The 13,740-nt window shown below is 46.1% G+C and overlaps 1 protein-coding gene across 1 annotated transcript in view; it reads right to left on the minus strand.

Moving 5' to 3' along the window:
* Window positions 1–13,740, minus strand: part of gldc (glycine dehydrogenase (decarboxylating)) — a 142,345-nt gene that overhangs the window by 70,531 nt on the left and 58,074 nt on the right. Inside the window, exons 6-7 of the mRNA XM_080188494.1 lie at window positions 11,749–11,896; window positions 7,423–7,619 (exon numbers count right to left, since the gene is read on the minus strand). Coding sequence (XP_080044620.1) covers window positions 7,423–7,619; window positions 11,749–11,896 — 345 coding nt within the window. The remainder of the gene's footprint in view (window positions 1–7,422; window positions 7,620–11,748; window positions 11,897–13,740) is intronic.

Consider the following 13,740-nt stretch of genomic DNA (forward strand, 5'->3'; position numbering starts at 1 on the left):
AAGTGCACTGTGGGTGCACCAACCACCCCACCCCACTCCCCTCCCCCACCAGCCCCCTAATACTCCCCTGATACTGCTCGCTAATGACACTGAAATCCTGATTTCAATATGGTAATCAGCCTCACACTGTTCCCTAGCACGAGGCTGATCGCACCATAAAAAGTAGCCCGGGAAGTCGCGGCCACGGATTCACGTTTCAGGCCCTCCTGCCAGTATTTCCCACTCGTGCCGCTCAAGCAGTGCAGCGGGCCAGGAAAATCGCGCCCACTGTGCTTCCCCTCATGGGGGAGTTTTGAACCGGGGCGCACAGTTTCAAAGTAAAGGGGCTCCCATTTAAAATGGAGATGAGGTGGAATGTTTTTTTCCTCGGAGGCTTGTTTGGAATTCTCTCTCCCAGCAAGCAGTGGGGAGGCTGGGTCACTGAACATATTCAAGACAGAGTTAGACAATTTATTGATTGGCAAGGGAGGGAAAGGTTATGGGAACAGGCAGGAAAGTGGTGCTCAAAACACAACAGATCATCCATGACCTGCCTGAATGGCCTACTCCTGCTCCTATTTCTTATATTTCATAGAATCCTACAGTGTGGAAGGAGGCCCTCCGGCCTACCGAGTCTGCATTGACCACAATCCCACCCAGGCCCTATTTTCCTAACCCCACATATTTACCCTGCTGATCCGCTGACACTAGGGTCAATTTAACACGGCCAATCAAACTAACGCGCACATCTTTGGACTGCGGGAGGAAACTGGAGCACCTGGAAGAAACCCACACAGACATGGGGAGAATGTGCAAACTCCACACAGTCAATGATCTGAGGTCGGAATTGAACCTGGGTCCTTGGCGCTGTGAGGCAGCAGTGCTAACTACTGTGTAAATACAAAGTAGAAGGTTGTAATGCTCATTGGGGGAAGAGGTTGCAGGAATTTTGTCCCGTTTTATTTCTCCAGTTTTGTTTTCTCCTCTGAAGGCATTGACACATTGTGGGGTATAGATTCTAGGTACTGGGGTTCTCCTGTATCTCACTAGAGAAACCACACAGTTGTTTGTTAGTACAGAACTTGAAAATTGCTGGAAGCAAACATGTTAAAAGTGTAAACGAGACACGTTGCCAAACAATCCTGAATGTGCTAATGGCTATGCCAACAATCAATTTAAGATAATCAGTTAAGCTTGTAATGTGGTTCCTTTATGCTTACAAGAAGTGAAATAGATTCACACAGAAGGATCCATCCTCCGCAAACAAGAGGAATATGTTCAAGCCTTGTGCCTTTACTGAATCACCCAGTAGCTTGGGCAGCCTATAGTTCCCCATTTCTTTCTCCATGGCAACACCTCAGCCAATCACAGTTGAACTGTCAGCCAATCAGCACCCTTTTTTCCTGCGATACAGGTTGTTGTCATTTGAAATTTGTCATTCTTGTGCCCGTCCAGGTGAGTGTAAGGGGTAAAACTTCGGCAACATGTCTCCCTTTTCAACAATATTCAAGCTTTTTTTATTCATTCGTGGGACATGGGCATTGCTGGCTGGCCAGCATTTATTGCTCATCCCAAGTTGCCCTTGAGAAGGTGGTGGTGAGCTGTCTTCTTGAATCGCTGCAGTCCACATGCTGTGGGTTGACCCACAATGCCGTTAGGGAGGGAATTCCAGGATTTTGACCCAGCGACTGCGAAGGAACGGCAGTACATTTCCAAGTCAGGATGGTGAGTAGCTTGGAGGGGGACTTGCAGGTGGTGGTGTTCTCATGTATCTGCTGCCCTTGCCCTTCTAGATGGAAGTGGTGGTGGGTTTGGAAGGTGTTGTCTAAGGATCTTTGGTGAACTGATGCAGTGCATCTTGTAGATGGTACACGTTGCTGCTACTGAGCGTCGGGGAGGGAAGGGATTGAATGTTTGTGAATGTGGTGCCAATCAAGCGGGCTGCTTTGTCCTGGATGGTGTCAACCTTCTTGAGTGTTGTTGGAGCTGCACCAATCCAGGCAACTGGAAGTATTCCATCATACTCCTGACTTGTACCTTCATGCAAAAGCTTCAAGAGCGAGTGCTATTATGTTGTGCCATTCCAGGCATCGTCAAAAGATTCCAAACTTTGTTGTCCAAACTTTGACACAAACTCAAGATAATGATAAGAGGAACTAGGTATGGGAGTTGCAGCTTCAGACTGCCCTGGAGTCAGGCTTCAGTCTTTATGGAACCAAAAGAGATAATCCAGCAGGTCTGGACGATCTTTTGTCAGAGCTTTGACAAAGATCATCTGGATTCGAAACGTCAGCTCTTTTCTCTCTTTACAGATGCTGCCAGACCTGTTGAGATTTTCCAGCGTTTTGTCTTTTGGTTTCAGATTCCAGCATCTGCAGTAATTTGCTTTTATCCAGTTTTTATGATGTTAACGACATGACGATTAAAGTGTATTTATTAGTCACAAGTAAGGCTCACATTAACACTACAATGAAGTTACCATGAAATTCCCCTAGTCGCCACACTTCAGCGCCTGTTCGGGTCAATGCACCTAACCAGTATGTCTTTCAGCCTGTGGGAGGAAACCGGAGCACCCGGAGGAAACCCACACAGACATGAGGAGAATGTGCAAACTCCACACAGACAGTGAACCAAGCTGGGAATCGAATCCGGGTTCCTGGCACTGTGAGGCAGCAGTGCTAACCACTGTGTCACTATGCCACCCACAGATGTTAGGTGTATTCTACCTGAGAGAGGACTTCAACCTCTGGGGTGAAGACTCATTCTCAGTTCCCATTGGTTTCTCAAGTCAGGTGACTTTTTTAAAGAGACAGACACCACATACACAACAGGTGCAAGATTATTTTTGTCTTTGGAAAGACAAATCTGATCCTGCGCTCGACCAACATTTCTATTTCTCACCAGAACTCACTTGATAGCAATCAGAAATAGTAAACCAGACTAATACAGTCTTCCCTTGCTCCGGGGTGCTCAGGCAAATTGCAACACACCTGTTAATTATGCGATTGAGATCAGCTAACTCAAAATAGGAACTGAACCTGGATCTTGTCAGTGCAATTTAGGAGACCAGAAGTGAATGAAATGCAAATTAGGGCAGTGTACTTTTGCAATTTGCACCAGGGTTGCTAAAATCACCACAAAATTCAGCACGGTGGCACAGTGGTTAGCACTGCTGTCTCACAATGCCAGGGACCTGGATTCAGTTCCCGGCTTGGGTCACTGTCTGTGCGGAGTCTGCACATTCTCCCCGTGTCTGTGTGGGTTTCCTCCAGGTGCTCCGGTTTCCTCCCACAGTCTGAAAGGCAAGCTGGTTAGGTGATTGGTCATGCTAAATTCTCCCTCAGTGTATCTGAAGAGGCGCCGGAGTGTGGCGACTGGGGGATTTTTTACAGTAACTTCATTTCAATGTTAATGTAAGCCTACTTGTGACACTAATAAATAAACCTTAAACTCGTTTACAATAAATGCTTTGGTCTCTGGAAGCCACACCAATGAGTCAATTTCCTTTGACAGTGTCAGCATTTTCAATTTTGAGGAAACCTTTCAAATCTTTTTACTCAAGAGGATTGACAATATTCAATACGAAATAATATACTTAATTGGCACCAACTCCTTAAACATCCATTCCCTTCATCGTGGCAGCAATGTGCATCTTCTAAAAGGTGTACATAAGAACATAAGAACATAAGAAATAGGAGCAGGAGTAGGCCATCCAGCCCTTCGAGCGTGCCCCGCCATTCAATAAGATCATGGCTGATCTGTCGTGTCTCAGTTCCACATTCCCGCCCTCTCCCCATAACCCTTAATCCCCTCTCTTATCAAAAACCCATCAACACGCGTCTTAAAAATATTTAGTGAGGCAGCCTCCACCACCTCAACAGGCAGAGAATTCCAGAGATTCACCACCCTTTGAGTGAAGAAGTTCCTCCTCAACTCCGTTCTAAACCGCCCCCCCTTTATCTTGAGGCTGTGCCCCCTAGTCCTACTGTGCTTTCTGAGCAGGAAGAGCCTCTCCACCTCTATCCTATCCATCCCATTCATCATCTTATACGTCTCAATGAGATCTCCCCTCATTCTTCTAAACTCTAATGAGTACAAGCCTAGTTTATTCAGCCTCTCCTCATAGCTCAACCCCCTCAACTCTGGCATCAGCCTAGTAAACCTCCTCTGTGCTCCCTCCAAGGCCAAAATATCCTTGCGTAAGTACGGCGACCAAAACTGCACACAGTACTCCAGCTGCGGCCTCACCAATGCCCTATACAGCTGCAGCAAGACCTCCCTACTTTTATATTCAATCCCCCTCGCTATGAAGGCCAGCATCCCATTCGCCTTCCTGACCACCTGCTACACCTGCAAGCTGGGTTTTTGCGACTCATGCACAAGGACCCCGAGGTCCCTCTGCACCGTCGCCTGCTGCAGTTTTTTGCCACGTAAGTAATAGTCCTTCCTACCATTATTCCTACCAAAGTGGACCACCTCGCACTTGCCAACATTAAATTCCGTTTGCCAGTTCCTGGCCCATTCGCCCAGCCTATCTAGATCCTTCTGCAGACTCTCCACACCCTCTGCGCAATTTGCCGTTCCACCAATCTTGGTGTCATCAGCAAATTTCGACACCATACACTCGGTTCCCTCCTCCAGATCATCTATATAAATGGTAAATAGCTGAGGCCCCAGCACCGACCCCTGGGGCACTCCACTAGTCACCAACCGCCAATCCGAATAGCACCCATTAACCCCCACTCTCTGTCTCCTATTTGACAACCAATCCTCTATCCACGCTAACACCCTACCCCCAACTCCATGCCCCCTTACCTTCTGCAATAACCTCTTGTGAGGTACCTTGTCAAACGCATTCTGAAAATCAAGAAAGACCACATCCACCGGCTCTCTTCTATCCATCGCCCTAGACACATCCTCACAGAACTCCAATAAATTTGTCAGACACGACTTCCCCTTAACGAAACCGTGCTGCGTCTGCTCAATCAAGCAATTCCCCTCAAGATGCCTCGCTATTTCCTCCTTGATGACGGATTCTAACATTTTACCTACAACAGACGTTAAACTAACCGGCCTATAATTCCCTGCCTTTTGCCTGCCACCCTTCTTAAACAACGGCGTAACATAAGCTGCTTTCCAATCTTCCGGCACTTCCCCGGAATCCAGCGACGTCTGGAAAATAACCACCAAGGCATCCACTATCACCTCCGCCATTTCTTTCAGACCCTTGGATGCATTCCATCCGGTCCTGGTGACTTGTCCACAATCAGTCCCTCCAGTCTGTCGAGCACCGCCTCTCTAGTAACAATAATGTCATTGAGACCCTCCAGTCCTACCACCTTTCCATCGCTAACACCCAGCAAATTATTCACGTCTTCCTCTGTGAAGACCGAAACAAAAAATTTATTCAAGACCTCAGCCATTTCCCCATCCCCTACCGCTAAGTCCCCCCTCTCATCCTCTAAGGGTCCAACGTTCACCCTAGCCAGCCTCTTCCTTTTTATATATTTATAAAAACTCTTGCTATCCTTTTTCATATTAAGCGCTAGCCCAGCTTCATAGTTTCTCCTACCCTTCTTTATCAACTTCTTTGTCAATCTTTGTTGACATTTAAACCTCTCCCAATCCTCTTCTCGCCCACTACTCTTAGCTACTCTGAACGCCTCCGCTTTTAATTTGACACTTTCCTTCACCTCCTTTGTTATCCACGGCTTATTACCTCTCCTCCTACAGTCCTTTTTAACCATCGGAATAAATTTCTGCTGAGCACCAAGAAAGATCTCCTTAAAGATCCTCCACTGCTCCTCAGCAGACCTACCTTCCAACGCGCTCCCCCAGTCCACATTCGCCAATTCTTCTCTCATCCTACCGTACTCCCCTCTGTTCAAACAAAGGACGCGTGTCCAGGAATCCACTTTCTCTTCCTCCATCTGCACCAGAAACTCCACCATACAATGATCACTCTCCCCAAGAGGATCCTTCACTGCAAGGTCTCTAATTCTACCCACCTCATTACATAGCACCAGATCCAAGATGGCTCGCTCCCTCGTCGGCTCCAACACACACTGTTCAAGGAAACTATCTCGGCAGCATTCCAAGAACTCCTCCTCGAGCCCACCGCATCCAACATGGGTCGACCAATCAATATGCAGATTGAAATCTCCCATAACTACGGCCGTCCCATTCCTGCACGCCGCACTTATTTGCACGTTAACAGCCCGCCCCACCTCCAGATCATTATTCGGGGGCCTACAGACGACACCCACCAGCGTCTTCCTCCCTTTGCTGTTCCTAATCTCCACCCACAACGATTCCACTTTCTGCTCCTTGGCTCCAATATCATCCCTTGCTCCCACCCTGATGCTATCCTTAATCAGCAGAGCTACGCCCCCCCCCTTTTTCCTCTCGCCTATCCTTCCTAAACACTTGATACCCCTGGACATTCAGCTCCCAGTCCCTGTCACCTTGCAGCCACGTCTCTGTAATACTTCAGTAATTTGCCAAGCCTCCTTCAATGGTACCTTCCAAAGCTACGGCCTCCATCAGCAGAAGGAGAAGAACACCAGACCTCAAGGCAACAACACCATCTGAAAATATCCTGACCATCCTGACTTGGAACTACGTCGCCGTTCCTTCATTGTCACAGGGTCACAATCTGCAACCCCCTCTCTCTGACAGCACCGTGGGTGCACCTACACCAAAGGACAGCAGCAGTTCAAGGTGGGGGCTTACCGTTACCTTCTCATGGCAATTAAGAATGGGCAATAAATGCTGACCTTGCCAGCGAAGCCCCTGTTCCATTAATCTTTTAAAAAAACGGTCAAATTAAAAATCAAACAACGCTGCTCTGAATATGAGCATGCAGACATCAGCATCGATCCAGGAACGAAACAGAGGGGGTGTGGAAACTCTTGGAGAATGTTAAATCCTACATTGGAAGGAGGAACAAGCACAATGATATCCTCTTCAATATGAAATTTAAAATATCATTCACAGTCAATGGAAATATTGTTTGTGATCAATAGATGAGCTTATCACAGTCAAGAGAAGATAGACAATGTCCTTGCAATTTGCATTTATCTTAACATAGCATAGACAAGCAGTCCCAATAATACTTGGAGCAAACCTGCCTGGCTGCACCATTTTTTCCAATTGTTCCTTTGAAGGAAGTGACTCAGGATGCTGGAAACCCTTTACTACATCACTATTTCCATGTGTATACCCCTAAACAAACAGTGTCAGCAAGTTAACCAAATATGAAGATATCACAATGTCATTATGTCCCCGCCATGTCCCTAAATGCACATACTCCAGTGGGATCTCTAGTTGGTAGCCTTGGCTCCTAAATTTCCCTCTTTGTAAAGTTTAATTCAAAGGAACATTGTACTGTTAGTTCGAGTCACAAACTTGGGACTGCCCCAAGATCAACATGTAGTTGCGTACCTGGTAACCCCGACCATTCTTCCTGGCATCAGTCTGACAAGGTTTTCCTTGACGGCAAAGAAAGCAGCATGTGGCCCTCCGTAGGAAAGCGGCACCCCGAACCTCTGGGAGCTGCCAAGTACAATGTCTACGCCAAATTCTCCAGGAGGTCTTAGTACGCACAACGCCAACAGGTCAGTTGCACAACACGTCAAGGCCTGAAAAGTAAAGAAAAAGATGTTACAGATGTAAAAATCCGCCCTGCATTTCTGTAGGAGTGGGGAGAACTGACCCTGATTAACCTTTATATATGGGGAGGTAGTGGCGTAATAATATTATTGTCATTGGACAAGTAATTCAGCACTGAAAGCAAGATCTGGGGACTTTGGTTCAAATCCCACCGTGGCCAATGAAATTCAATAATAAAAATCTGCAATTAAAAGTCATGTAGTGATCATGAATCAATTGTCATCAAGACCATCTGATTCACTGATGTCCTTTAGGGAAGGCAATCTGCCATCCTTACCGGGTCTGGCCTACATGTGGCTTAAGATCTTTAGCAATGTGGTTGGCTCTTAAATGCCCCCTCAAATGGAGGGCAGTTAGGGATGGGCAATAAATGCTGGCCCAACCAGTGAGGCCAACATCCCATAAATGAATTATTTTTAAATTGCAAAATTTTCATATTTGCACTTTTTGTTAAGTTTTTCTGCAAGTATTTTGTGTTAGCAAATGACACACTTGGTCACTCTGACACTATCAAGCTACATTAGCCCAGGCGTAACATGGCCCGGTACAGACTATCTGAATAACAAAACTTTTGCATGTGTTTTCATCTGCTTTTTAGAAATGCAAAATACTTGCGGATGCTGGAATCTGAAACATAAACAGAAAAAGGCTGGAAAATTTCAGCAGGTCTGATAGCATCTGTGGAGAGAGAATAGAGCCAACGTTTCAAGTCTAGATGACCCTCGAGGGACTCAAAATGTTGGCTCAATTCTCTCCCTCCACAGATGCTGTCAGATCTGCTGACATTTTCCAGCATTTTTCTGTTTATTTTTCATCTTCTTTCTATTTGGTTAAGTTTCTGGGCCACTTTTTCCTCATTTCAAATTGATCAGCACATTAAAATAAAAACTACTCATTAAAATAAAATATAATCAGCGACAATGAATAAGAAAGCAGCACCACATTTTACAGAGAGGCAGGTTACAGTCATCACGTCATTCCTCAGCCCGAGTTCACCACATGGAAAGGTGTCACAGGTGCCGCTACACTAGTCTCGGTCCTGGCTCACATTCCCTTTCCAAACAAGACATTAGTCACCAGTAGCACTTGTGCAAAGAAGTGAGCCTCATGAGATCTGCTCCTATTTATTAGAAGCTGCAAAAAGTTCAGAGCACCTGATGAATTCAAATGCTCAGGGTGAGTCTCACTTGTCTTATGCCAGTTATTATGGTATGTGATTTTGTAGATTGTTGAATGTACCATTCCATTCAGTAATGCAGAGAGCAAATTTTCTAAAGGAACTTTGAGACACTGAGAGACTGAGACACAGAGACACTGAGACTCTGAGACTCTGAGACACAGAGACACTGAGACTCAAGGTGATTAGTTCCCAACATTTGCACAATCATCTGATTTGCTTAGTTTTTTTAGTTTGCTTAGTTTTTTCCACTCAAGTGCGGAATAATGATCCTTGGCTAGGTAATGGATTATCTCAAGTTTCATAAGCAGCCTTGGGGTTTGAATAGTTAGAATTTACTATGGATCTTCACATTTTTAGAATTATTTCACGGGATGTTCAATATAATTGGCTAATTGCCCTCGAATTGAATGGCTTGCTAGCTGGGCTACTTGAGAGGGCACTTAATTACATCGCTGTGACTCAGCAGTCATTTGTCGGTACGGATGACAGATCTCTGCCACTAAAGGACATTACTGAACCAGATGGGTTTTTACAACATCAACGATCATTCCAAGGTCACCATTACTGAAACTAGGGCTAGAACCTTCCAGCTGTAAATGCCTGCAGGACACTCAGGATCTGCACCCCCTCCCCCGCTGGGTTTCCCGACAGCATGGGGTGAAGCAGCGGGATAAGGAGATCCCGCCTCCCACCGCAAGAAACTCCAGAGGATTGCGCCCCGGTTTTATATTCCAGATTTATTAACTGAATTTAAATTCCACCAGTTGCTCTGGCGGGATTCGAACCCATGTCGCAGGGATTACTAGCTCAGTGACATTACCACCTCACCACCGTCTCCCCAGTTGTGGGGTTCTGATCAGGGTTTGTTTTAATTCTTAGCTCCTCAGTGGTTACACAATCAGAGTTGTTTTTGAAAGTCTGAATTATGCCTCAGGCACTCACTCTTTTCAAGATCCTAAAGAACTGCACCTCAAGCTGTTATTTCTAGGCATGTCTCTACGTTGCTCATATGTCATGAATTTTTAAGAGCTCTTTACTGTGAATTCAGTTTTGTATTGTTCCCATCACATTATCTCCAGGTGTGGAGTAACATGTTGAATTGTTTCACATTGTACTTTCCCTATCCCACGGTTGCATTCAATAAGTTATTTACAATGTGGGAATTTTTGTCCTGACATTCTGACAAAGTCTTTTCTTCAGAAAGATCGAAGTATTAAACTGTGACTCTGCAATGCAAAACCAAATCCTGGCTCTAGGTTAATTGTGTGCCTTAATTGGATACAATGACTGCAAGATTAGGGTAGCCTATTATATAAAACAATCAGCACAATGGAATTGCTAAACTCTGTGTGGCAGTGACAGAACTTTGCAGCTACTAGACAACATGTTAGTCAGCATCAACCTGACAGGTGAGATTTTATCTGAGATATTTTAGGTGCTAAAGAGGCTTGGAGGTGACCAACATGGAGTTGTGTGCTGCAGCGGCAGTTTAGCCAGTATTTAATCACAAGACGCCATCTTGGCAAAGGAGTTAGGACACATGCAAGGTAGGGGGATGGAGGATTGTCAAGGACTTGACTGGTACCAGAGGGCTGTTGAAGGTTTGACTGACAATCAAATTCTGTGCTAGCCCCCATTGCAAGCCTGCACAGCATTGTGGTGGCCAGCACTTCATAGAATCCTACAGTGCAACAGAAGGCCATTCAGCCCATCGAGTCTGCACTGGCCACAATCCCACCCAGGCCCTATCCCCATAATACCATGCATCCACCCAAGCTAGTCCCCTGACACTAAGGGGCAATTTAGCACGGCCAGTTCACCTAACCTACACACCTTTGGACGATGGGAGGAAACCGGGGCACCCGGAGGAAACCCATGCAGACACAGGAAGAATGTGCAAACTCCACTCAGACAGTGACTCAAGATGAAAATTGAACCCAAGTCCCCGGCACCATGAGGCAGCAGTGCTAACCACTGTGCCAGCAATTAATGGTGTTTCCTAAAAGTGACCAACCTAACATATTGCTGAGGGTTTCCTATGCTACTTAAAGCTATGCTAAGTTTTCAATGTTCACTTGCTGCTGGAGGCTCGGACAGGATTCTTGAGATCCACTCGGAGATCTTCTGTGACACTTTACCAAGACTTCATCAACACTCCTGTCAACATTTAAATTGTCTGAAAACTAAACATAAAGAGGGGAAATACTGCGCGACTCCACTTTACAGGAATCACCTTATAGGATGGTCATGGGCATCTTGTTTATCCCTCTTTCTCCAGGCTTCCTCAATAGGAGCTTTAGTGCTGCGCTCATGAGACTCTGCACGCTGCCCCCCACCCTCTGCCTGAGCTATCCTGAAACATTCCAGTCTGTGTCAGCCAGCATCAATGGAAGTGGGTGAGTGCAGGCTACAAGGGGGGCACGATGGTACGGTGGTAAGCACTGCTGCCTTACAGCACCAGGGACCAGTGTTTGATTCCCGGCTTGGGTCACTATCTGCCTGTGCAGAGTTTGCACATTCTCCCCATGTCTGTGTGGGTTTCCTCTGGGTGCAATAGTGTCCTCCTACAGTCCAAAAGTCGTGCTGGTTAGATGCATTCGCCATGCTAAATTCTCTCTCAGTGTACCCAAACAGGCGCCAAAGTGTGGCGACTGGAGGGTTTTTACAGTAACTTCAGTGTTAATGTAAGCCTACTTATGATACTAACAAAGAACTCCACGAAAATTGCTTCTAATCGGTACTTGAATACCAAACGAACAGGTGTATGTTTGAGCAACTCCTTGGCATGGTTAAATCATGATATCCATTGATTAGCCCCAAAACTGTGGCCAAAGCCAACTTTCAAACAGGTATATCTAATTAGCAAAGCACCCATTTTCATCCTTTCACTAGAATAACTTCCAACATCTTTCACTCACTCCATTTTGATGTGCGAGAGCGACAAGTTCAGCATAGTCTTCAACTCTTCCATCACTGTCCGGATACTGGAACAAGACACCACTGATATCCTTCCTGCTGAAATCCATCTCATGGGGCAATTTCAACTCTGTTGTGACTCCTGTGTAACTACGAAAATAAAGAAAACCAAATAAAAACCATTTTACAGTTATATTATAGAGGTGGCTTGCTGCTCTCATGCATGTTGACCCAGTTAATAATCTAATCTTTTGTACCATCCACAAGAACTTACATTTATAATGTATGTTCACAGATTCTACAGGGTTTCACAAGGGCACCCAACACAGAAGTAGGATGTTTAGAGTTCGAATGCTCTCTAAAAGCCACGTTTGATGGAGCGGAGAGGAACATAGCAATGAAAGTAGGTAAGAAATCCAAAGGCCAGGATAGCAACTGAAGAGCAATTTTTTTCTAAGAGGGAAGGAAATAAGGAACAAGAAATGAACTGGTCAGAAGACATGGCTAGGGACATATGCTAGAGAGAATTGCTCAGAGAAGGTGGAGCCAGGCCACAAAGACATTGGAAGACAGTGGAGCTTGGCAATCAGATGGAAAGTGAGTTGGCAGAATGGTGATGGCCATTCAAATGCATTTGTATGCATTTAAATTGACTTAATGGGCTGCATGCCCAACTTTACCGGCACTTCCCCCTTTACCACCGCATTCGCCCATCTAGAATTGGCCCAAAACAGACATGTTCTACAAAAGTCCAATTTGGGCGCTCCAGCTAATGAGGAGAGAACTGCTGAGCGCCCGACAGTTCTCTGCTTGAGATTGGTGGTGGTGGGGAGGGGGGATGGTTTTGGTATGGTTGGTCCACTGCCACTCTGCATGAGATCAGTGGAACATGGTGGGGGTGAGGCAATGGCATCCACTGCCACGCTGCTTGAGATCAGTGGGACGCAGTGGGGTGTGGGAGGCCTCCACTGCCACTCTGTTTGAGATCAGTGGGACGTGGTGGGGGTGAGGAGGTGGTGTCCACTGCCACTCTGTTTGAGATCAGTGGGACACGGTGGGGGGGGTGGGGGGGGGGGGCCTCCACTGCCATTCTGCCTATGAAGGGAGGGTCCACTGCCACTGTGCCTGAGATTGGTGGGGGGAAGGGAGGGAGGGGCCTACGATCAGTCTGGATGGTGGAAGAAGGTGGGTGGATAAGGGGGTCAGTAATGTTGTGGGGTGTGGCAATGTCTGTGGGGGCCAGGGAGAGGCATTATCTGGCCCAGGAGTCATGTGTCGCACTCTATTATATATTTTCTGCGCATGTGCAGTTGGAGATGCCGATCGGAGCTGCAAGATTTTGGACGTATTAAGCACTGCCCACAGGCTTGTGCAGTGTGATTCAAAATCACTGATTTTTTTTCAGGCAGAGTGCGTATGGGGGTGCCTAAGAACGGGTCTAAAAGTCAGATCTGAAACACTCCTAGTTTCAAGTCAGCCCAGCACTTAGAATCAAAATGGTAAAATAGGGCCCATTTTGTCAAAAAGCTTTTTCTTCATGTCTCGATTGGTTCTTTTGTCAACCTCTTCAAGTCAGTTTTCTCTGGCTTTTGATCCTTCCCTCGATAGGAAGTTTCTCTCTGCTGCCCAGGGCTCTCAGGATTCTGAATACTTCCTTCAAATTTCCTCTCAAATTTCTCTTCTAGAAGGCACACAACCCCAGCATCTCCAGTTTATCCGTGTAACTGAAGTCCCTCATCCTTAACAGCCACTTCTGTAAACCTTTCTCACATCTTTCACAATCCGTCACATCTTTCTTAATATCTGGAGCCCAGAATTGAACGCGACACTCCAGTTGAGGTGGAACCAGTGTTGTACAAAGACTTATCATAAAATTCTTGTCTACGTACAGCTTGCCTCTACCTATAAAGATTCCACATGCCCTTCTAACCACCTTCCCATCTTCAACCATTTATGTACATATATCCCCAGGTCTCTCTTATCTAAGTGAATAT

This window comes from Carcharhinus amblyrhynchos, chromosome 5 (assembly GCF_965287045.1).
Source record: "Carcharhinus amblyrhynchos chromosome 5, sCarAmb.v2.hapA, whole genome shotgun sequence".
NCBI lineage: Eukaryota > Metazoa > Chordata > Chondrichthyes > Carcharhiniformes > Carcharhinidae > Carcharhinus > Carcharhinus amblyrhynchos.